Below are 23,734 nucleotides of genomic sequence, written 5' to 3' on the forward strand. Positions count from 1 at the left end.
CCTCTGCACTAGGGACCCGCGCTCCCAGTGTCAGGCCAGGCTGCCTGGCAGGCCCTCTCCCTGCTCAGCTGCATCTTGGGACAGTAGGTTCTGGGGCCTGAAGTGTTCTGGAAAATTCCTCTGACTAAATCCAAACCCACGACGCAGTGGCTCTCTGCTATCCAAGGGTCCTGCACTGAGAACTAGGGCTGCAAAGCCACGGGGGCTCCCACTGCCTCTTCCCTCGCGTTCCTAGTCACACTGGTAACTGGGTGGGGGCCTGTGCTGAGAGGAGCCTCCACCTGCAGCCACCCCGGTCTGACTGGCAGGCGGGGGCTGGCGCTTCCGGCAGAAACAAGGAATCAGAGGCGGCTCCTCCGGGCATGACTCAGGCGGGGAGGGCCTGCACCTGCCGTGGCAGGCCATACCCTCACCGCCATCCCGGACTCCCAGACTCTCCCTGGCCCCTCCCTGGAAGCCAACTCCTTGGAAGGAGGCACAAAGCCAGGTGGGCTTTGGAGGGAAGAATGCAGGAGGTGAACAGGGCTCTGAGTGGGCTAGAGGCAGCAACAACTTGGGGGTTCAACATGGGCTTAGAAAGGAGTTGGCTTAGCCCGGGATGGTGAGGAAGTGCCAAGTCCCAGGTGATGGGACTTAGGCAGGGCAGGCAGCGGCCACTCAGGGCCACAGCACTTGTGGGCCGAGAAGAAGTGGACGAGGGCAGCAGGCGGTGCCGGGAGAAACCCAGACCAGCCATGGGCCTGGGCCGTCGTCCTTCCACACGCCCAGGTCAGGTCTCCTGAGAACCCACGTGCCCGGACACCTCTCGAGCCACCACTCGGCTAAGGTGTGTTCCCCACCTGAATCTCTGCTTTGCCTCGCTTGGAAGACTGTATGAACGGCCCCTCAAGACTTAGAGGGACCCGAGAAGGCGCATCAAGGTCTCTGCATCTCCCGCCTCCCCCCGGGCCTCCAGTCCCTCGCACCACACCCCCAGGTCCTTGATCTCAACGCCCTCGCCTGCTAAAAGCCTGCTGCCACCACCATTTCAGGACCAGAGGGCTCCCAACCCTGCTGCTCCAGCCTCATCCTCACTAGCTGGTCCAAGATGGCCCTGGTAGAGGAGGGGGGTGTACAAATGCGGCATAAATACTTCACTGTCAATGCCAAGGTCCTCATTTTGATGTCATCACTCAGAGAACACTTTGCCTCCCCCTCCACTGTGTTTTATTTACTGGGCACTCGTCCCAGGGCTGGGGGCTCAGAGCAAGAGCTGGGCCTCAGCCTCTCTCTAATTTCCCAGGCTCCCAGTCTCTAAGCCTTACAGAGTCACCTGAGCTCCTCCTGAAAACACACACCCTGGAGTGTCACTTCTGGAGATTCTGATTCAGGTCCAGGAAATACCAGGAAACACATACAACCCAGGGATGTGGAAGTGTTTGGGACCAGTAACTGTTCTTCAACAAAAGATGGGCTGTCTTTCCCCAGGCCTTTGTCTGTGCTAGTCCCTCTGCCTAGAACGCCTTTTCCACCAATGGAAGTATTACTTTTCCCTGAGCTCCAAACTATAGCACTACCTCCTCCAAGAAGCCTTTCCTGATTTTTCCCAAATAGAACTTCACGACTTAGGGCCTGAAACACACACTTGAGTCTCATTCAGCTTGTTTTATAAACACCAGCGTAGGTATCTTCCACCCCAAATGAGACTGCAGGTGGCTGCACCTTGTCTGAACCCCGCAACACCCAGCATGCCTGGCGGCTCTTACCCGGAGACGTCGTTCTCGATCACCATCTTCTGCAGACCCGCTGAGATGCTGCTGCTGGCAGAGCCTGGCGTAGAGGCCAAGTCGTTGGTCCCCGCAAGCTGCCCACTGCCTGGGGCACTCAGTGCTGTGTGCACGTCCCTCAGGATTCGAGGCAGAGGCCCCAGTTTGGATACAATGCTCTGCAAAAACACAGCAAGAGGCAGGTGTGACCCACTGGGGCTGCCTGTGGAGGCCAAGTGCGTTGTAGCCACTGTGTTCAAAACCTCTAAGGAGCCAGTCAGAAATGCAGGCCCGCCCTCCCGTGCAGGTCAGATCCGGCAGGTCTGGGATGCGGTAGGGAGCCCAGAAATCGCAGATGACGTTTTTACCAGCTCCCCACATATCTCTGGGACAGGGTGCGAGGCCCACAGGGAGAAACGCTAACCTAGTCCAAGCCTTTCACCCCAGTCTGTCCTACCTCAGTTCCCCAACAGAGAGGACAGGCCACACGGAATCCTGGACCTTCCCCACCTGAGAGGCTTCGGGGATGGCTTCCTCCCACGTCATCTACTCCACAGGATGGGCTGGGCCCTGACCCACTCTGACACCTGAGCCCCAGGGGCAACGGCCCAGGCACCAGGCAGGCACCACCACACGCATGTCAGGCAGACAGTGGCGTCCGGGCTTGCTAAACCTCGCTATCCTGGTTTAGACCGATGGTGCTAAGCGTTCCGGGCTGGGGACACGGGACTCTGCCTTCCCCTGGCTTATGCCCCAGCTTCCATCTAGGGCTTTGTGCAAAAAGAAAGTGTGAAAACTCGTGTAGTCAACAGAGAAGAGACGTGAGCGGCAAACAGCTCGACTTTCAATCCTGCCGCAACTTCTGTAGCTCCCGCCTGCTTGCGCAGACATGGAAGACGGTGGCAGGGCACAGGCGCTCAGTTAAGTGGTGGCCGTAGACTGAATAGTGTTGGCAGCAGTGGAGGGAGAGAGGGCCTTGGCCCGCATTTCCATTTCTCCCTCCTGGGTCTCTCGGAACCAAAGGGCAACGGACATAAAGGAGCAGAAATGACTGCAACAGCATCTGTTTGTAGTGAAAAGCTGGGCCTAATCAGAGCGTCCAATAAACTAAACAGTGCAGTCACGTGACAGGACAGTCTGTGCCATTAGAAAGGTCACAGTGGTGGTGTGGCGTGTACTGTCACGAAAAGATGCCGATGACGGAGGAGTGAGAAATGCATGCGGCACTGCACGCAAAGTTCTCACTTTAACAAAAAGGGAAAGGACTTTGCCTGTGTGTGTACTTAACACATGCACAGATGTATCTAGAAGGCTACACACCAGAGCGCCCTGAGTGGTCACCCCTGGGGATGGGACAGGAGTAGGAAGGCCTTCCAGTCCTGGTTCAGCAGTAGCTACTTTTGTAAGATGGTCTCTCAGAGCCCTGGAAAGCAGATGTTCTGGAAGTGGATCCTGGCAGGCCCAGCCCTTGCTGCCAAGAACCTGCTCACTGTGCGAGCTGGGGCTGCTGGGGACAGTGGAACCCAGGCCACCGTGGCTGCAGCAATGTCAGAGATGTCTAGGGAATAAGCGTTTCAACTGATGGCCAAGGGCAATTCTGGAAAGGTTTGCAACTTCCTGCCTGACATGTGGAGGTGTGGCATCTTCAGTCTTCTTTTTCATATCGGTGCCCTTAAAACTCAGAGCAAGGACATTTTCAGAGAAGCAACTAAACCTGACCACACTTCTCGGAGGTAGGGGGCACACCCCCTCAGCAGTGGACTCCATCCACTCAATACCAAGTGTGTGGAGGCACAGCCGAAGCCCCAGTACCCAGAGTGGGCTCCCCTGGGCAGGGGCTGCCACGTGAACGTGACGCTCCCCACTGAGGAAGTGGGCCCCGAGATCCCCAGCGCATGCTGACAGGGCCTGGGCTGGACCCTCGGGCTCCAGCGCCCGGCAGGGCTGCCGATCCGCACCACACAGGCGAACCCTCTGAGCCCCTGGCTAGTCTGGGAGCTGGAGCGGCCTGAAGCAGCTCTGGTGGCCTTCGGCCCGCCCTCCGCCCCACTGCGGCCCGGTGCACAGGCACCTGCTCCAGCTGGCTGACGGCCTCCCAGAGCAGCGAGTGCAGGCTGGAGAGCTCGCGGCCCAGGTCGATGTAGCCCTCGAAGCCGGCCGTGTTGGAGATGGTCTCGGGATTGGAGATCTCCAGCAGGAAGCGCTGCATGTTGGTCCACTCGTGCTCCAGGAACTGGTTCATGAACGACATGTACTCCTCCTTGCTACCAAACCTGGAGCCAAGCAGATGGGGTGAGTGCCCTGGGCCCCGCCTAGGAGCCCCCCCTTGCCACGTACTCCTCCCCAGCCAGCCAGTCCACTCTGGCTCAGGGTCCTCATGGCTAAGGCTAGAGACCCTTTCTGGGCCTTTTCTCACAGGACCTGGAAGGTTCCGTGGCCCTCACTCCCCATTCACTGCCGGTCACAATCTCCTTCCTCTTTTCCCCCACATGGCAATGGCCTGGTGCGCAGACGACTCTCCATCCATGCCCGGCCAGGTCTCTCTGCTGAGCTTTCAGACACATTCTGCCACGGGCACCTCCCCCTTCGTCCTCAGCTTGGCCAGGTCTGCGGTCATCTCCGGCACCCCGAACCTGCGCCCTCCTCTGGGGCCCCCTGCCCCAAGGGGAGACGCCACCACCCAGCAGAGAGCTGCGCGAGGAGCCCGGCCGTGGTCAGCGCCCCCCGCGCCTCCCCCACCACCGGCCAGGCTGCTGACCTTACCTTCTAATCACCCCGAGACCTCGCAGCAGTGCCTCCAGCATCGCCACCTCCCGGGCCCAATACTTCCACCCCTTTGCCGTTACCAGAAGCGTGACTTCGCTCTCCTCCCAGCCTCTCGCCTGCCAGTCCCACCCCCTCCATCCCCCGGCCCCACTGCTGCCAGGCTGAACTCTGCAGGACTCTCACCCTCTCCGTTGCTCCAAGGCCCTGCCTGGCCTTCAAAAGTCCCTGCTTTCCTCTTGGGTCTCATCTCCCACCTCCCCCCGCCGGGCACTTGATGGTTCAGGGACTGCACAGTGCCTGGTCCCTCCCGGGCCTGCCCCTCTGCTCTTCACCCTGACACGCAGCTCGGAGAGAACGTCTCCTAGGAAGCCTCCCTCTCTCCTCTCCCAACAAGCGCAGGGCCCTCGGGCGAGGCCGTGTGCCCACGTCCACCCGCTCTCTCCCCTGCTGTAGGGCTGTCTCCCGGAGGGCGGGCAGGGCCCAGAGGAGGCCCAGAGGGGGGCTCCATCCACACCTCCTGAGAGCGCCTTGATGACCCAGCCCTTCCGTTTCCACCCACTCCCTCTGAAGTACAGCGAGAACACTGAAGTGCTTCACTAGTAAAGACGCCCTCGGCAGCCTTAGGTAAGGACAATCTGAAACAAGCCGGGTGCCCAACCACAGGGGTCGGCTTCAGGAGACACAGGCCCTTGTCCCTCAAAGGCATATTAGTCACTCATTTCAAAACCAAGGGTATGAATGGTAAGTACACGGGAGAATCCTTACGATAAAATGTTCATTCAAAGAAGCAGAAGGGGGCTTTCCTGGTGGCGCAGTGGTTGAGAGTCCACCTGCCGATGCAGGGGACACGGGTTCGTGCCCCGGTCCGGGAAGATCCCACATGCCGCGGAGCGGCTGGGCCCGTGAGCCATGGCCGCTGAGCCTGCGCGTCCGGAGCCTGTGCTCCGCAACGGGAGAGGCCACAACAGTGAGAGGCCCGCATATCACAAAAATAAATAAATAAAAAGAAGCAGAAGGAAAAAATACCTTGTTTTCTTCTACGGAAACATACCACAGCGGCATGTCCGTTCAGTGGGGGAGCTGGGGTGCGGGGAAGGACTGAGGACGGCAGGGACTGGCCTGTCGCACAGCCCAGCTCTGGGGCAGACCCTGCGCCACGGACCCTGCCGTCGGGGGACATGGCACTCACTTGGCGAAGTTGGCCAGGTTCTGGGTGACCTTGGCGATGAGGGTGAGCGTGCGGGCGGTGCGGTCATCGGGGTACTCCTGCAGCAGGTTGAAGAGTGAGGGCGACATGATGGCCGGGCAGAGGAAGCGCAGGAACAGGGAGGCGCTGATGAGCCGCTCGCTGATGTCCGGCCGCCCGCGGCTGCTGCACTCTTGCCGCCACGAGGCGAACACCTCCTTCAGCTCCCGCGGGAAGACACTGCACCGGGACACACGAGGGGGGACTGGCCGTCAGGCAGGGCGCCGGGAGCGGAGGGGGCAGAGCAGGGACCCGGTTCTGGGTCCAGTGGAACCGAGTTCCAGCCCTGCTCCACCATGAGGGCTGTGTGAGCCGGCACAGGGCAGGCACAGGAGCAGGGACGCCCAGGCCGCAGTCAGGTGGATCTCTCCCCGAGGGGCTGAGTGGGATGGGACACAGGCACGGGGGAGCCGGCGGTGAGCTCCCAGAGGGCTTCACCCCCCTCCCCACATGGCAGGCATCAGGGTCTAGGGGAGAGTCAGGAAAACACAGTAGGAACAGACCACCGCTCCTTGGTTCCCATCCCTGCCTTTTGAGACTTACTCCCTTCGCTCAAATAACGTTATAGAATTAGAGGTTTTCAGCAGAGTTCGGTGTGATCAAGAAGATGGGGGGATCCTAACCACAGGGTAAGGACACGGCTCCCCACTTTCTCAGTGGGGAGGGAAATGGAGGCAGTGGCCTCCCCAGGCGGACCCGGTGAGTGTACGCAGCGTTCCCGGCACCCAGCTGGGGGCTATCTCCTCTGGGCGTCCCCACCCTGCCACAGGGAGGCCCCACCGGGCCAAGCTTTAAGTAGCCTTCCTATCTTTTCACCCTAGAAGATGGGTGCTCCCTGAAGCCAGAGTACACCTGGCTCTGTCACTAGCTCAGGGTGCTCTGACCCAGGGCCTGGCCCTCCCCGGGCTTCGGTGTCCTCACTCTCACACTAAGAACAAGGCCTGCCCTGCCGAGCTCACAGAGCCATCTTAAGGCTGGGACCCCCCAAGACTTCAAGAGGCTTTGATCAGCTTGAAAAGCTTCTGCCCAACAAGCCCAGCACCCAGCAGACTCTGGCAGTGAATGTAGCTGAACCAACAAGGACATGGCTAGAGAGGAAGTGAGGGCAGGTGACCTTTAGTCCTGGCCCCTGAAGTACCTGGCACAGGACTGGGCAGGGGGCAGGCGTTGAGTGATAACATCTATCAACAGCCTTGTTCAGAACTGAGAGGTGCCCCTGGGCCTCTACAAACGCCAGAAAGAGGAAATAGAAAATCATTGTCCACGGGTATGTTTCCCTGTGTCCGACACCCGGTCGGCCCTGGGACGAGGGGGGCAGAGGGTGAACACACAGCCTAGCCCAAGGGTGGGGAGTGTGTTCCAGAGCTCAGGCTCTCTGGCTGCCCCTCTTCCCCTGGTGCCAGGGTCCATTTTCAGCTCAGCGCAAGTGGCCAGGTTGGCCCCAGGTGAGCACCCTGTGTAGCGCTGGGCCAGAGGGACCTGGGCCAGAGGCGCCCACCCCACTGGCTTTGGCCATTCCCTCTGCCCCGATCCAAGGCTGTCGCTCACCTAGCAGGCCTGCCTCTGCCTGTCCTTTGGGAGCAGCAAAACATTCCCGGGCCCTCCTGTACGCCCAGGCCCGAGCTAGTGAGTCTGCCTGCCCCCAGGGTGCTCACGGTGTGTGTGCAGGAAACGGACCTGGACACAGGGACAATCAGGTACGCTGATGGGAGCGGGGCTGTGAGCGAGGGTGCCCAGGAGAGGGGAGCCGACCATATGCGGTGACCTGAAGGAGGGCTGCAGAGGGGAGCCAGATACAGGCCAGGCCGGGAAAGAACATGATCAAAGAAAGGAGGAAAGTATGGCTGGGGGTCGGGGGGTGGGAATGGGGTCAGGAGAGTGACCTGGGTGGGGACGGGATGCAGGTCCTGAGCTGCAGCAGTGACCGAGGAGGAAACCTTGGCAGCTCCTCCAGTGTGAAAATAAACCCACTGCTCGGGGCTGGTGGCACGGTCCCCTGGACAGTGACGAGGCTGTACTCGGCACCAGGTCAGCCGCCACCAGACATACGTGCCTGGGACGCTAGCCTTGGGGCTGGGCTAGCGCTCCTCAGCGGCCCCGGGACTGATTCTGGCCCTGACCGCGGTCCTGTACGAGCGGCCGACCCAGCACACGTCTGCTCCTTTCTGGGGCCGCCAGGAGCCCGCAGACCTCTGTCCCAGTTAAAGCCCAGTCCGCCTCCTTTGTCCTCTACAGCCCCAGGAGGCGGCCCACCCGGTGTCCAGGCACCCACACAGGCCCCTGCTGGGCCTGATCACAAGCCTGTGAAGTGAGCACCAGCTCCTACGGACAGGTGACGGGTCCCAGGTGAAGCCATCCACCCACCCCAGGTGGGTGCCCAAGCGGGGCCTTGTCAGTCTGGCTCCGTGGGCAGCCCCAGCACCTACAACAGCACCAGCTGGTGCCCACTGTTAAGCATGTGCGATGGACTGCCAGGTCCAAATCCTCACCACTGCACAAACCACGTCCTGCATATATACTCTGGAACACTGCTTATGTCTGAGAGCCCAGAGAGGACCAGGACGGGGGCCTGGCAGCCCAGCAAGACTCAGCGGGGTCAGGCAGAGGGTGGCTTCCAATCCCAGAGCCCCGCTCTGAGGCCGTGTGAGGTGCGGGCGTGTCCCCTCTCCTCTCCTTATTAAACCTCAGCTCTCCCGTCCGTGAGTCAGGGATGATGGAGGAGAGCCCCTCACAGAGCTGTCCGGAGGGAACAAAGCCCAGCACTCTGTAGGCGCCTACACAGAAGGACAGGGGAGACCTAGGGGTGGGGGGCCCTGGGCAGCTGAGGCCGAGAAGGGCACGGAGGCAGCACTGACCAGTAGGAGTTGATGATCTTGCAGAAGGCCAGCTCGCAGCACATCTTGAGGTTGCCCTGGTGCTCGGGGAGGTCAGCGGCTGAGCACTTGCTCGGGTCCACTTCACAGTTCTCATCCGACTCGTACAGCGCTTTGATGAACTCCCCTGCGGCCAGAGGGCAGGAGGGGGCAGTGAGGACCTGGCGAGCCTGCCCCGCCTCTGCCCTCTGCCCCCTGCAGGCCCGCACCCCCTACCTAGTGCGTCCTGCAGGTACTTCTGGCCCACCAGCTTGAGGTACTCCTCGATGGCCTTGGTGGCCAGTGTGTTCTCCCGGAAGATGAGGTGCTCGTTGTCTCCACAGCGGTCCACCTCCGACATCATCAGGTCTGTCAGGAAGTCCTGTGGAGCCAGGTGAGGAGAGTGGACCTGAGCAGACTCGGCAGGTAGGACCCTAGGGTTCCAGACCTGCACCCTGGCCAGGAGCCCCTGCTCCTTGAGGCTGCTCCATTGCCAAGCTACTGGTACCCACTGGTGGGGGCTGCCTGGGAGTGAGGGCAGGGCAGCCTGGTGAGGGGAGACGTCTAGCCATGGCCACATCAGAGCTGGGTACCGGATCAGGGATGCAAGAGCATGCTGCATGGAGCCATGGGCCCCTGTATCACAGCTGGACCCGTGGGACTCAAATCCCTGCTCAGCCCTGCCCAGGTCTGGGGGGGTGACGGGAGCGGAACTCCCCCGCCCAGTGCCATCAGTGTCGAAGAGGACAGATGGGCTGCCCTCTCCCCTTCGTACAAGCAGCTGCCACCGTCCACCCATTACTCTGATGGGGTCTCCCACACCAGACACGGGCTCGTTCTGTGCAGCCTCACAGGCAGGGATGAGAGAGGGGCAGAGGCAGTCCGGCTGCCCTGGAAGGCAGTGAGCCAGTGCTCAGGCGGAGAGAGCACCGACCTCGGCTTGGGCGGGAAGGCGGCCCACGAGCCTCTCAGCCCCAGGCGCAGCTTCACGGGCAGACCCCAGGAGGGAGCCTGAGCCCACGCCTTCCCTCCTGACTGCAGGGAGGCTGCACAATGAACCTGCTGCATCATCCAGGTGGAAACTCCTCCCTGGAGCCTGCGCCTCCTCACGCCCACGGCCAGCCTTGTGACTTGGGGGATGGCGGGGAGGACAGGCAGGAGGCAGGAAGTCGGAGACCCGGAGGAGGGTGACAGTCCGGCCAGGGGCCGCCCTGCACAGAGGCTGCAGTGGCCAGTGTGGGCCAGGGCTTCTGGAGCTCTGGAAATTCCTCACTCCGATGGGCACAACTCTGGGCCCCTCTGAAATCACAAGTGGCCCTTGAAATACAGAACCGAACTCTGGGCCCCGGAGACCTGGCTGGCTGGCCAATGGAGAGACAGGAGGGGCTGGGGGGAACTGGCAGTTGGCCTCTCCAGGGACCACACAGCCCGAGGACCCCTTCCTGACCACAGGTGACCTCTAGGGCCCCCTCTCTGAACACACGACAGCAGAGGTAAGTACTGTGTGTACGGCTCTGCTCATGCCCACAGGGCTTCCTGAACTCCTAGGGCAAGTGCGAGGCCCAGGTGGGGAAGAGGAGGGGCTCTGCTTAGAACCAGGACCCAACAAGGGGGAAGAGGCACAGAACAGGAAAGGGACCTGTCCAAGGCCACACAGCTACCTGGGCCACATTTGGCCCGAGTCTCTTGTTTCCAGGCCCTGTTCCTCCCCTCACACTAAGGGGAGGTGGGGACGGCAAGGAGCAGAACATGCCAGGTGCCCCCTCACACAGCCCTCCCCCAGGACTGCAGGGCCCTCGTCACGTGCTCTGGAGCGGTATCGCACCCATCAGTGCCGAAGTGGTCAGAATTCAGACGAACGTCACCCCAGCATCCCGAGTTACTTCCTATCCTTCCACCTACTGTCCTCCCCACCTAAGGGCCCACTGGGGGGCTGGAGCCCTGGCTTCCACCTCCTTCCACAATGAGCACCCTGATTCTCCTGTCTCAGCTGTGAGTCTGAGGGCAAAGGTCCCTTCAGATCGGACTCGGACTCCCAGGCCAGCCCAGCCCTTGGGGGCCACTTACTGAAAGGACAGACACAGAAGCAGAGAGGATGCTGCTCCGGCCCCTGCCGCCTCCCTGATCTCCCTCTGGAGGCAGGGCTTCCAGTCACTGAGTTTCTAGCCCCCTTCCCCCTGCTAACCAAGAAATTAAGAGACGGTCCCACATGCAGCCTTGCCCAGGCAGCTCGGAGGCTGGGGGCAGGGGAAGGTGGTCCAACAACGCGGAGGAACGGAGTGCCGGCCCCCACGGGGCCCATGCCAGGAAAGCGCCCTTCCCTGGTCCTGCATTGGTCCCACACCATGAGCCCAACAGGCAGGGGCTCTGAAGGGCCCAAAGGAGGCCAGGGCCTTCCGGGAACAAATAGAGGATAAGGGCCTCGATGGAGTACGTGCCCTGGGCTCTGCCTGCAGACCTGAGGCCCAGCCGCACCCGTGTCTTCCCCGAGCCCAGGCTGAGGGCTCAGGACCTTGACTAGGGCAGTCCCTCACCCCCACCACAGGCCGCAAACCACACCACGTCCAGAGGGCAGAGGCCCAGCTCCCTGGGCCAGCACGCAAGGCCTCTGCAGTGTGGATGGACCCCACGTCCAGCCCTTCTCCACTGCACCCAAGGGAGGGGGCAAGGTGGAGAGGGGGAGGTGTGCCCTCGAGGCCCACAGAACCACACTCCACTGCGATGGGCAGGTAGGTGTGTGGAGCCTTCCAGAAGGAGCCTACCTGTCTCCAAAGCCAGGTGGGTGGGGCTGAGGTTGTGGCCTGGCAGGGAGAGGCAGGTGAAAGGCGGCGAGAAGATCGGGGCCCCTCCAGCCCTGAAGTAGGGCCTGCTGGAGGGCTTTAGACGAGCTCTGTTTCTGGGGACTCTGGAGCTGGGGATGGCTGTAGCCATGGCGGGCTGCCCATCAAACAGACGGCTGCAATAGTGACTGTGTGTCCCATGTGTGTGAATTGGGAGTGATGGGGGAGTCTGGGGCTCGGACAGCGGCCTGCACCCTGGCGGTCACCTGTTGGGATGTGTCCCAAACTCAACACCTCATTGGACGTGTGTGTCTGGGTCGCTGGGACCCATGTGCCGGCAGAGATGGGCCTTGTGGCCTGCTCGCCTCGAGCCTCAGGGAGGGGCCAGCCCTCTGGGGCAGTGGGAGAAGTCCCTAAACCCATTTCCTCACTGCAAGGTGTGCTCCGGTCCACGGGCTCCATACCCGCCTCTGTGATCAGCTCCAACCACGGCGAAGGAGCACGAGGTCCCCACCCTCCACAATGCAGCTCTTGGGTTTAGGGAACTCACCTGGCTGTGACCAGTGCCTCCACCAGAGCTGAAATCCATGACGGGGACATGGGGACCAGTAGGTAATCCAGCACGTCACCCAGCCTCCCACGGGGCCACCTGAGGCCCACACACCTACCTTCACCTTGCCCGTGCTCTGCAGGATGTGCACCAGGGCCGATGCCATCTCCTCCTTGGTCTTGGCGCTAAGGATGGGCTCGAGGGCGGCGCAGAGCCCCAGGTAGTGGTTGGTGATGTGCTCGGCAAACTCCTTGTACATCTCCATGGGCAGGATGGTGATGGTCTGGTAGCGCGCCTTGATGCGGATCATGGGCCCGGGGCCCTTGCCGCTCTTGGGGTTGGGCGTCACCACCGGGTACCACTTCTCCACGAACTGCCGCCCGGCCACGGAGGCGGCGGGCAGGCTCACCAGGCCCAGGTAGCTGTTGCGTTCCTTCTTCTTCTTCTTGTCTGTCTCGCGGTACAGGTGGACGGTGACGGTGCGCAGGGGCGGCAGGTTGTGGAACTCGAAGTGCTCGCCCCAAAAGACGTTGTCAGTCTTGAGCTTGCCCGTGGTGCGTGCGTACAGCACGTCGTCCAGGCACAGCTCGCACAGGTACTTCTTCTTGGCTGGCAGGTCCTTGGCCTCGATCACCCACAGCTTCAGGATGTGCTCCACACGCCGGCTGTTGTCCTGCACACACGCACAGGGGGACCGTGGTGACTGGGGGCCCAGCCGCCTGCCCATCGCCCAGCCCGTAGCGGGGAAGAGCTCTTGGAACCGGGAGGGACTGGGCCCTGGGCGAGGGACAGCTCTGGAGTCTGACGGCTGTGGGGCTATGGGGCTGGATCTCTGCTCTCCCTCGCCCTAGCTCACTGACCGTGGGCAAATGACCATCTAAGCCTCAACTCCCTTTTCTATTCCCTTGGGAGTTAAAACCGAGTACAGAGCAAGTAAGAGGCTAGCACAATGCCTGGCACACGGCAGCCGTTTACTGGCTCCCCTGTAGTTTGCTGGTCTGCAAAGTCACTTAGAGGTAAGACCATCACTAAGGCCCTTCCTTAGTAATGTCATGGCGACCAGGACTCAGCCCAGGCCAAGCTGGCCAGGGAGGCAGACACAGAAGCAAGTGATTACAGTCGGAGTCCCAGGAACCTGCCGGGAGAAGCCTGGGGGCAGTAGGAACACAGGAGGGCACCAGCCTGGGCCAGCGGCGCTCGCCTGGAGGAGGGAACAGAAAGCTAAGCTGGACTCGAAGGGATGAGCAGGATTCGGCCAGTGGGGAGAGGATCAAGAGTTCCAGGCAGATGGACACCAGCACCCAAAACCCCAGTGCTCAGTTCTCTGGCCCAGCCTCTTCAGTGTGCAGCTTCGAAGGCTGAGGCCCCCAGCATGAGTCAGCCTCTTTCAGACCCCAGCAGTACGGCCCGCTCGGGCCCTGCCTGCACGCAGGCTGCCTGCACCCCCCAAGCCCAGGCCACACCAGAGACCCCTCCATCTGCTCCCTCACGTCGGCGTCTGTGCTCTGCTCTGAGTCTAGCCTCCACCCCCCATGCTCTGGGGACAGCGGACACAGGCCCACCTTGTTGGGATGCACCGCTCGCCGCAGGTTCTCCATCCACTTATCCCGCTCGGCCGCTGACCGGCAGGAGAAGCACTTGCTTCCCGACGACGTCGTCACCTGTTGGGGACGGGCAGGACAGCGTCACGGGGAGGGGAAGGCAGCAAGGCGGCGTGATGGAGGACCTCCAGGACTTGGGGGGGTTTCGGCTGCCAGGTCTGACCGCACCCCAGCCTCAGGCAGGAGGCAGAACGACCCCCATATTTCACATTTGTGGGTGGTGCACCGAGACCTGTGGTCCGAAAGCAAGACAGTGACAGGAGGGGGGCCCAGCCCCGTGCCAGCTGGTGCCTGGTCCTGGCTCCTCACCCCTGCCTCGGTGCCCTCTGACCATAGGAAAGCATCTTTCTGAGTCCAACCTCGTTCTCCTGGAGATGGTGGGAGGCAGAAGGCAAGGGCCCCTGCACGAGTCAGAGGGAAAGGCTTCACCCGAGTCTCCCTCTATCGGTGGAGCCACAGGCACCTAGGAGACAACCACGGGTTGGCATGAGGGTCACCTTGGTCCTCAGCGGACACCTGCTGATGATGCTTCTCTTGCCAAGTGACAGTGACAGCAATGGCGGTCACAGAAGGCTAACCTATTTGGGGCCAGACTAGAGAACTGAGAACTGGGCTGTCTGGGTGTGCTGGGCCCTGGGGTCCTGCCTGGAACCCTTACCCTCCCCTCCCTGTCTGACCTGCTCATCTTCTGGTCTCCTCCAGGCAAGCAAGCCCAGCCCAAGCTGTTCCTACCCTGTTCCCGCTGTCCCCAGCACGCCGAGGCCGAGGTCTCTACCGGGGAACCAGACTCCTTATCTAGCCATTCACAGGCCTGCAGAAGCCACAGCACCCCCTGCTGTGGATGAGTGGGCAGGCATCATCTTCAGCCCGCCCCAGGCAGAGAAGTGGGAGGCCAGAAGGAGCCCAGCTGGGCCAGGAGTCCTGAACCAGAAACGGCACCCAGTGGGCACAGGGCTAGGGCAGATGCCAGGCACCACTCCACTCTTCCCCTGGAGGTGGGGGCGCCGGGAGGTTGCCCTATTAGTCCCAGGGTCATGCCTCTGTCAGAAAGCTCTCCTAATTATGCAAGACTGTTGGGGGTGGGAAGCTTCCCAGAAACAGAGGTGGGAAGAGAACATGAATAATTAGAGAAGCAATTAGGAACTCCCAGCAACACCTGCGACATTAGTTACCCTGGTTCTGGCTTGGCCTCAGACTTGTAGGGTGACCTCTGACATCGTCTTGCCCTCTCTGGGCCTCAGATTCCCCATCTACAGGGAAGCACTGGATAGGTGATCCCCAGTAACAGCCCTGTCAGGTCGGGTGGCTGACCCTCTGCTCTCAAACCTTGCGTCACAGAACGCCGGGGCAGGAAAGATTCTGGTTTTCATCACGCAGAGGCAGGGACAGGGCCAGAAAAGGGAACACTCCCCACTGCCCTACAATGCACTGGAGTGGTTTTGCAGGAGGGGTGAGCAGGCCTCGAGACCAGCTCTGGGGCCTGAGCCATTCCGCATATGCCTTGAACTCCCGTCCACCCACTTGGACCTCTTGCACTTCCCAGCATGGGGGACAGTGCTGGTCTGTCTCCAAGGAGGCCACAGAGCAGGAATGAAGCCCCCCATCTCCCAGCTCCACTTGGTCTGTCCCAAAGAGCCTGGCCCCTGCGGAGGCCATGGAGCACTCTAGGAGGGCGTCTGGAGGAGACCTGGCCTCGCCGGAGGAGGACACCGGTACCCGCCCCGCCCCTGCAGCAGGACCCACCTCGAAGCAGTAGTCCTGGCCCAGGATGCTGCTGTGCACTGGCTTGATGACCACCTCCTCCTCCATGCTGAGGTCCAGCGCCTCCACCGCGCTGCTGGGGCTGAGCAGGGACTCGTGCGAGCGAGACTCCTTCAGCCTCGGCATCAGATGGGACCTGGGGGGAGGGCAGCAGGGTGCGTCAGGTCAGGCCTGCCCTGTCCCCTCCCTTCCCTTCTCCTCCAGGAAGCCTGCCCAGAACCCCCCGGTTGGAGGCAATCACTCCCCTCAACTCCCACGGTCCTTTCTGTCGTAAGGCAGAGTTGGGGGTAGGGGACATTGTGGTGCTGGAGTCACAGAGACCAGCCAGTCCCTTTGCCCCAAGGCAGGACTCTGGGTAAGGGGCTCAGCCCCTAAGTAAGGGGGAGGGGGTGGCGGGGAGGCCACCACTTAGGAGTTGAAAGTCAGCACTGAGTGCAGGGTAGGCCGGACCCGGCTTCTCAGCAGCCCGAGACCCACAGAGAAGAGTGGACCCGACCCAGGCAGCCTCTGGGGCTCTGGTGCCTTCCCCATCCCCTCCCCTCCCCTCTGCTCCGGTCCCCATCCAAGACAGAAGCCGTTGCCCTGTTCCAACATTCGTCCAGGACATCACTGCCGACAGAACCCTTTCTCATACACCATCCCACTCCGCCCACTGGCCCCAGGCAATGCAGGAGCACCGGGAACTCTGCTGCTCCTTTCTTACAGACCAGGACCGTGAGGCTCAAAACAGAAGGGATGCAGCCATCTCTGCACGGTGCCCAAGAGCCGAGACTCAGGGTCCACAGGCTGGGGTTCGGGGGTCAGGCCAGGGTCAGTGGGTCCAGCACAGGCCCAAAGAGCACAGGTAGTTCACTCCACCTGAGGCCCACATGGGGCCTGGACCAGGACTGGCTCTGACAGACCTGGCCTTGGACCTGGGCCCACTGCTCACCTACTATGTGGCCCTAGACAAGTCACCTCCCCTCCCTGAGCCTCAGTTTCCTCGGCACTTCACATGGAAAGCGCCTTAGATGGCATCTGCGCCGGTGCTTGGTAGAGTCCACCTCAGAAAGGCAAATGTCCCTTTCCAGAGTCAACAGGACACACAGCAGTGCCCCACTGGGCCCCCTCCCACAGCCAGGGCACAGGAAAAGCCAGAGGACCAGCCAGGCTTGCAAAGACCACCCCAGGATGGAGGCTGGGCAGGCCTCGCCCCTACTCATGTCCACAGTCCACACCCTGGCCTTAGCTCACCCAGACATACTTCCCCCAACACCCTCTGCCTTTCAGCTCCTGGCCTCCGGGTCCAAGGCTCAGGCCATCATCTCTCCCTGTCTCGCCAAACAAAGACCCTCTCTCAGGTCAGTGAGGCCTGGCAGGACCACCACAGACCTCCCTGTAGGGCACATACACCCGGTAACCCATTTCCATAACCACCTGTGGTAAGAGGGCCTGAGGTCCACCATGTGTGGACTCAGGAATCCGGAGATGAGCCGAACAGACCCTGCCCAGAGGGCTTCACAGGCTGACAGAGGCCACCCTCTAGCCCCTATACTTCTCCATGGCAACAGCCCTCCCTGACACGCTGTCCTGTGCTAGGCACTGCATGGGAGTCAGGGCTGGAACTGGGACCCCAGCTCTTGGGGACCTCACAGCCCAACCCAAGAGACCCAGTCGGGCTCCCCTAGCTGCTCCCCCATGCCCAGCATGAAGCTGGCGCCGAGCAGGGCTCAGATCCCTGGAGCCGAGTCAGTGTCCTCAGGCAGGACTCCTGAAAGCTCCCAGGGGAGTGGACCAGAGGGAAGCCGTGAGGCGGGCTAAAGTCAGGTTAGAACCCAGCCAAACCTCCCCCAAGACGCACCCGAGGCCCAAGGCCACTGGCACGCACAGCTGTGGCGCCTCTGATCCTCCAGAACCCGCTCTGGGAGACCGCACTGCACACACGCACTGCTGCTGCCATGCCAGGTGCTGACAGGCTTCTCCCCGTGACAAACCCTCCAGGTCCTGCTCGAACGGCCCAGCCTCCTTCCCACCACGGCACTGACCCACGTGGTGGCTGGGTCTGCCGTCCACTCTGTTGAGATTCCTGGGCCTCCCTCCATACCTCAGTGCAAGGGACGCCCTACCTCACGTGCCGGGGAAATCACCCACCTCGGAAGGGCCGAGACCCAGAGCCCCCAGGCCCGCTGTCCAGGGCTGAAAATCCAGCCCACCGATCAAGATCAAGCTGCTTTCTGGCCCAGCCCGGAAAGCCCTGCCAGGTAAGATGCTGGGAGCTGGGGCGGGTGGAGCGGGCACCCAGGAAGTATTCTACATAGGGAGGAGCCGGCAGGCTGCGGCACCGCCTCCTGCCTGGGGCACCTGAACGAGCCGGCTGGGGAGAGGAAAGAGAGGTGCACTCAGCCGACTGGGCCTGCCCAGGGAGGCCCAGGGAGACCCAAGGGGGCCTTCGTTCTACAGCCCAGGAGCCCAGGCCAGACCCCAAAGGAGCCAGACCCCGGAACCTGGGGCTGCAGAACCCTCCTCTTCCTTCCCCACCATCCTGCCCCACAAGCAGGCCCCAACTGGCCCAGGTCTCACTGGGAAGTTTCCTGACAGAATGGAGGACTATGGGAAGTTCATGGCTAAGGCATTCTGGCTGCAGCTGGGCAGCCCTAACCCTCCCACCTCCCCAGGGATTCTCTAAGTGGGAGGACCTGAAGCAGGGGCTGCACCCACCTCTGCAGCCCAAGCTCACTGCGGGGGGCGGGGGGCGTGGTCCAGGGAGGCCCAGTGGCTACTCCTAGATCTCCCAGGTGCTTTCTGGGAGTGGAGTTGAGGGCCAGGCTCTGACCACTGCCCTATGATGGAGCAGGGCCAGTGGGCCTGTGCTCTCTGACTCACATGCAGATCGCTCAGCCTGGAGTCCACCTGCCCCTCAGCTCCCCACAAGGCTCGTGGGGGAGAGAAAGGGGCACTTATTCATCAGGCCCTGACATGCAGCTCTGGGCCCAGAGGGGAGCTGGTCTGCTGTGACCCTGCAGGGTGGGACCTCCTGGCAGAGGGGAGTGCTCCTGTGGCAGTGACTGATAAAATAGATGACTGGGGCTCAGGGAGGGAAAATGGTCACTTGGTCACTGGACCCAGCAGGCCCACCTCACAGCCTAAGATCCACCTCTTCCAGGAAGCCAGACAGCCCTGTCCCAGGCCCACAGCACAGCACCCCCTAAAACTCCACTGCAGGGACTCCTGCCCCATCAATCACCCACAGCCGGCCTCGACCCAGCCCGCTTCTGCTCCAGCCAGCATTGTTGGGCACTTCCTTTCTCAACTCCAGCTCCTGCCTTCCCAGGCTGGTCAGAAGCCCATCCCGGGAGGGACCATGCTCCAAGAGGGCAGCAAGCGGGCACGGTGTCCCTACCCAGGAAGCTTGGTGGGTGCCCACTTCCACTTGGCCAGGGCACCCAGCTGGTCACTTTCAACTGCACACAACTCTGCCAGGAACACTCATCTACCCATTTCACAGAAAGGTAAGATGGGCTCAGGGAGCAGCAGTCCCTGCATCTGCCCGAGGCCCCCTGCTGGAAGGAGGACACAGGTTGGTCTGGGAGCCCAGCCCATGGCTACCCTCTGTGGTGTGGAGGTCTGTGGTCTGACACCATCGTATGCAGGGCCTCTGCTGCCCCGAGGCTGGGGTGGGAGAGAAGCTGGCCCAACACACCCACTGTGTGGCCTCCCCCAGTGCTCAGCTCAGTCTGTGACGGACCTCCTGTCCTATCTGGGGACCAGAGCCTCAGTCTTTGGTGAGATGGCACCAAGGAAGACATCCGTCGCAGGGGGGCTGTGCTCGTGCAGGTTGTCCACACAGCCCAGGTCTGAGCCACTCCTCACAACAACCCTGCCAGGGACACCACACTGGGTCAGAGAGGCCACAGAACCAGGTCTCACGGCAGTGCTGTGGGCTCCACACGCCTGGCCCTCCTTACCTGGGCCAGGCTCGCCCTGGGCTGTGCCCACAGGAAACAGCACCCACAGCACTTGGCTGAATCCTCACAAGGCTGAGAAGAGGATGCCCACCGGACCCCGGCGAGGCCTGCTTCAGAGAAGGCAGGTGACCTGTCCAGGGTCTCAGCTTCCTCCTGAAGTCACCCCTGTTCGTGCCACAACCCCCCCAGGAGCCCTTTCCTTATCTGAAAGAGAAAGAAGGACTCTCTGTCTCAAATGGAAATAAATGGTAACACGCACACACTGAAGTGCTGGAGAGAGGGTCTGCAGGGAGAGGCATTCCCCCAGGCATTGGAGTCATGAAGAGGGGGTTTCCCATCAAGACCACGTGGGCTCAGTTGCAGCCCTGCTGGCCAGGGTGCATCTGCCTGTCCCACCTCACCCTGGGCTCCTCTTCCCCAGGGGTCACGATTCCCTCAGGCAGGCCTCCAGGCACATGCAGTCCCCTCCACCTAGAAACCCCTTGTCCTATCCAACCTTCAATACCCAGCATCAGAGCCTCTTCTTCCAGGAAGCCTTCCCAGACTCCCAGGGCAGAGAGCGACCTCAAACGCTAATGTTCATTAGGCTGTGCTGGGAAGGCCTGTCACAGAGCTGTCTCCTTACCAGGGAGGGGGCTCCTTGTGGGGAGGGCTGGGTCTGGATCAGCGCTAAGATTCAGAGCCCCAGAGTTCCTGGATCAAAGCCCCAATACCGCAGGAGCTGAGGTCAGCTAAGCCTGGGGGAGGGGGAGGAGGTCAGCTGGGATGAGGACAATCCTCCCTGATTCCTCAGATGCTGTTAGTGGGAGAAGGCACAAAATGACCCAAGTGCCGGTCTTCGGGGCAGCCGCCTGCTCATGGCCAGTTCCCAGGAGCAGCACCCTGGTGCTTGCCCAGAATCTCCAAGAAACACCCCTGCTCTTGATTTATCCAGGTATGGGGCACTCCCTCCATCTCTCCCAAGGTCAGGGGCTCATCCAACCCTCTGTGGCTGCACCCTCCACCACAGCCGCATCCTCCCGAGACCGTCCCAGACCCAGCTGACGCTCTAGACTTTCAACAGCCCCCCAGTCACTAGAGGCCCCATGTCCCCTGCAGTCCCCCCTTCCTGACCTGGACCAGCTGTTCAGGAGGCCTTTACCTGCGTCCTCCATGCCATGGAATCCTCACACTTCCTGGGAGAGGGGTGGTGCCATGATTCTCAGGTCACAGACAGGAGAGCCAAGGCCACAGGGGAGGGAGGCCTGCCCTGACCTCCTCTGCCTCTGAGAGGTCCTGGTCAGGGCCTGGGGGGCAGTGGAGGAGGGGGGCAGTGCCCCCCCACCGGATGGGCCCCTCTGCCCAACATGGTGTCACTCCTGCCCTCGGCGCTCCCCTCACAGCCTACAGAGAATCAAGTCACAGCGCTTCACCCTGGGGTGGAGCCCTCCCCGAAACTACCCCTGCCACACCACACCCTGGCAAATGACCTAGACTCTCCTTGCCAGCGGGTCCCAGGCCAGCAGGAACTCCCTCCCTCTGGGGGGACCTCTGCCCAGGCTGCTTCCTGAACCCGTCCCACCCTTCCCTCCACTCTCTGCCTGACAACAGCCTTTTATGCCAGGGTTCAAAGCCCAGTCCGAATGCAGCCACCATCACGCTGTCCCTGGTCTCTCCAGACAGACAAGCGCTCACACCCGGGCCGGGGGGCTGAGCCCCACTCCACACCACTTTCCCACCTGTCTCCTTACCCAGTTCTCATGAGAACCCATCAGGACTGAGGTACCGTACCTCAGAAAGGCCAGGTGTCGTGCCCAAGATCGCACAGGCAGCAAGTGGCCAAGGGGGACTGGAACCCCATTCAGCAGACTCCAAGCCTAACCCGGTCCGCCCAAGCCTCGCCTTCCCATCTCCCCACAGGCGGCCACACAGGGCTACAGCCAGCTGACCTGCTTGCCGTGACCCACTTCGCTCCAGGTCGGGTGGAAGAGCAGCGGGGCTGGCTGGGGTCGGGCAGCCATGCCCAGGGCCCAGGAGCCCAGGAAATGTGGGCACGCCACAGGCACGGGCGGAGCCGCTGTTGGAGATATAGCCAGGCACCAACAGCAGCCCACTGTGAGGGCGGTGGGGGTGGGCCCAGGAACAAGGGGACATTGTCCTGGCTCCTGGGCCACAGCCTTATCTGATAGCCTTCCAGCCAACCCACGAGCTGCTTTTCAACTCCGTCCTTTTTTCTCTTAAAAGGTTAGTGACACAGAAGTTTCGTAAATTCCCTATTATTTCAAGGAGGGAGGAGACCTGAAAATAAAACTTGTGATAATTAAAAAGTCCTATACGGGGCCTCCCTGGTGGCGCAGTGGTTGAGAGTCCGCCTGCCGATGCAGGGGATACGGGTTCGTGCCCCGGTCTGGGAGGATCCCATATGCCGCGGAGCGGCTGGGCCCGTGAGCCATGGCCGATGGGCCTGCGCATCCGGAGCCTGTGCTCCGCAACGGGAGAGGCCACAACAGTGAGAGGCCCGCATACCGCAAAAAGAAAAAAAAAAAAAAAAAAAAAAAAAAAAGTCCTATACGACACGGGGAGGATGTTCCCAGCTACGGGTGGGGTGAGTTGAGAGTGGGATTGGATACCCTGCAAAGTAAGAGGCTCAGAATCTCCTTCCAAACCTCAAGGGGCAGAGGGAGCTGCCATGCCTGCCCCCAGAGGGCGGGGCTGGACCAGGAGAGGCCAATTCCAGCTCAGTCACACTGTCCCCAAATGGGCCAGCCTGGTTTGGTTCTGGAGGAGCGGGCACTCTGTCTCTGGAGGCATGCAAGCAGGAGCTGGGAGCTCTCTTTTAGATATGTTGAGGAGGCGTTGCCCGCACTGCTTGGGGGGCTGCTGGCGTAACAGGCAGGCAGGCAGGCAGCGGAGTAAGCCCCAGGGATAAACACGCAGCCCACACACCTGCTGCTGGGAACGGGCAGGAGGGCAGCAGGCCCTAGCGCCAAGGGTGCCCGGCTGTAGGAGCAAATCTCGTCTCCATTCCCTATAAAACACACAACCGTGAGTACGTTTAACTCGTGCCACTCTCCAGGACTCAGTTTCCCCATCTCTAAGCGGGGAGAACTGACATGCCTTCCTCCCAGGGCTGCTGTGAGCGTCAAGTGAGACAAGGCAAGGAGGTGCTTGGGGGAACGGGGGTCAACGCCAGCGACCACACCAGTCACTCATGCCGGTCCCCATCCTCTTTTGTCTGCTCTAGTCACTGCCTCATGCCAGACACCCCTGTAGGAGCGCGGGCACAGCTGTGAACAAGGCCGATTAGGATTACACACTGGTATCAAGGCTGAAGTTTCTAGGGGAGATGACACTCCTGATGTTTGGGGTAACGAGACAGGGATTTTGCAGGCCATTCTCTGTTCCCCGACCACTCAGATCTCTTACCTTCTCCAGGCCTCAGTTTCCCCCATAGGCAAACAAACTACATCTAGCCAAATGCTCTGGGATGCCTCCAAAAAAATCCCCCCAAAACAAAAACGCAATAAAAGCCCCTAATTTCTTAAAGTGAAAGGAAGAAAGAGGGTGTCTGTGGGTGGGCAGGAGACCCTGCTGAGGGGCCACTTTAGCCCTTCGGCCTGTGACCCCGAGACCTGGCCTCTCACCTGCACGCCTGTGTGGTCTCACGCCACTGCCTACAGCCACAACCAGGCCTGGACGGGGGCAGAAATCCTGGACAAGGTTGGTCTCCAAGGAGGAGGTGCCCACTTGAAGGCTGGCAGAACCCGTGGACTCTGGAGTCAGGTCAGAACATGCCAACCATGTTTCCACCTGTTACAGCCAGGCAGGTCCAGGAAGCTGTACCCACAGTAGAAGCAGCCGGGTCCCGGGGCACAGTCAAGGGGAGGGCGCTGACCTCCTGAGAATCAAGCAGCATGACACAAACAAGGCAGAAAGCACCCCCCCCCCGCCCCCCGCACACCCAGAACATCCAGCGGAGCCATCTCTTTCTTCCCCAGGCCCAGCCTTGCCCTGCTGGCCTGGGAACCGGCTGCAGAGACCAGCGCTCACTCCTGGCCCCGCTGGGGTCCCAGGGGAGGGGAGAAGAATGCAGCTGCCTGGTGGCCCCCAGGACCCTGGGGAAACAGAGCCTGTCCTTAAAAGGCAGGGAGGTTGGCCGCCCTGCCTGGAAAGGCTTCCTGGGATGACAGGGCCTAGAGGCCTGGTCTCTCTCGGCCCAGGGCTCTCTCAGTCCAAGGCAGAGGGGCAGATCCCAGCAGTCACTAGAACCAGTGTGACCCCACCCGCACACTCACACTGAGCCCTGGGCTGGGAGGTGGCCGGTCCCCTGCCTCACCGTATCCCTGGGAGCCTGTGCCTTCCCGACGCCACAGGGCTGAGTTGGAAAAGGAGAGTCCACACGCCGGCAACTAAGACAGGAGGATAGGATGTCTCCTCACGTGCCACGGCTACAGCGCAGCCGGAGGCCTGGCTCCAGGGGGGCCCCGTATATGCTGAACGATCGACACTG

General features: G+C 61.4%; 1 protein-coding gene across 17 annotated transcripts in view; it reads right to left on the reverse strand.

Moving 5' to 3' along the window:
- The window catches only part of DAB2IP (DAB2 interacting protein), a 195,897-nt gene that overhangs the window by 12,915 nt on the left and 159,248 nt on the right, over positions 1 to 23,734 (reverse strand). For 16 of the 17 annotated variants that reach the window (XM_081237972.1, XM_081237971.1, XM_081237968.1 and 13 more), the window contains 8 exons: positions 15,284 to 15,437; positions 13,502 to 13,600; positions 12,058 to 12,612; positions 8,847 to 8,991; positions 8,613 to 8,757; positions 5,701 to 5,937; positions 3,817 to 4,018; positions 1,746 to 1,924 (listed from right to left, as the gene is read on the reverse strand). In XM_081237972.1, coding sequence (XP_081094098.1) covers positions 1,746 to 1,924; positions 3,817 to 4,018; positions 5,701 to 5,937; positions 8,613 to 8,757; positions 8,847 to 8,991; positions 12,058 to 12,612; positions 13,502 to 13,600; positions 15,284 to 15,437 — 1,716 coding nt within the window. The remainder of the gene's footprint in view (positions 1 to 1,745; positions 1,925 to 3,816; positions 4,019 to 5,700; positions 5,938 to 8,612; positions 8,758 to 8,846; positions 8,992 to 12,057; positions 12,613 to 13,501; positions 13,601 to 15,283; positions 15,438 to 23,734) is intronic. The other variant, XM_081237959.1, reaches the window with a different exon arrangement.

Source organism: Mesoplodon bidens (assembly GCF_964165515.1).
Source record: "Mesoplodon bidens genome assembly, chromosome: 6".
NCBI classification, from domain to species: Eukaryota; Metazoa; Chordata; class Mammalia; order Artiodactyla; family Ziphiidae; genus Mesoplodon; species Mesoplodon bidens.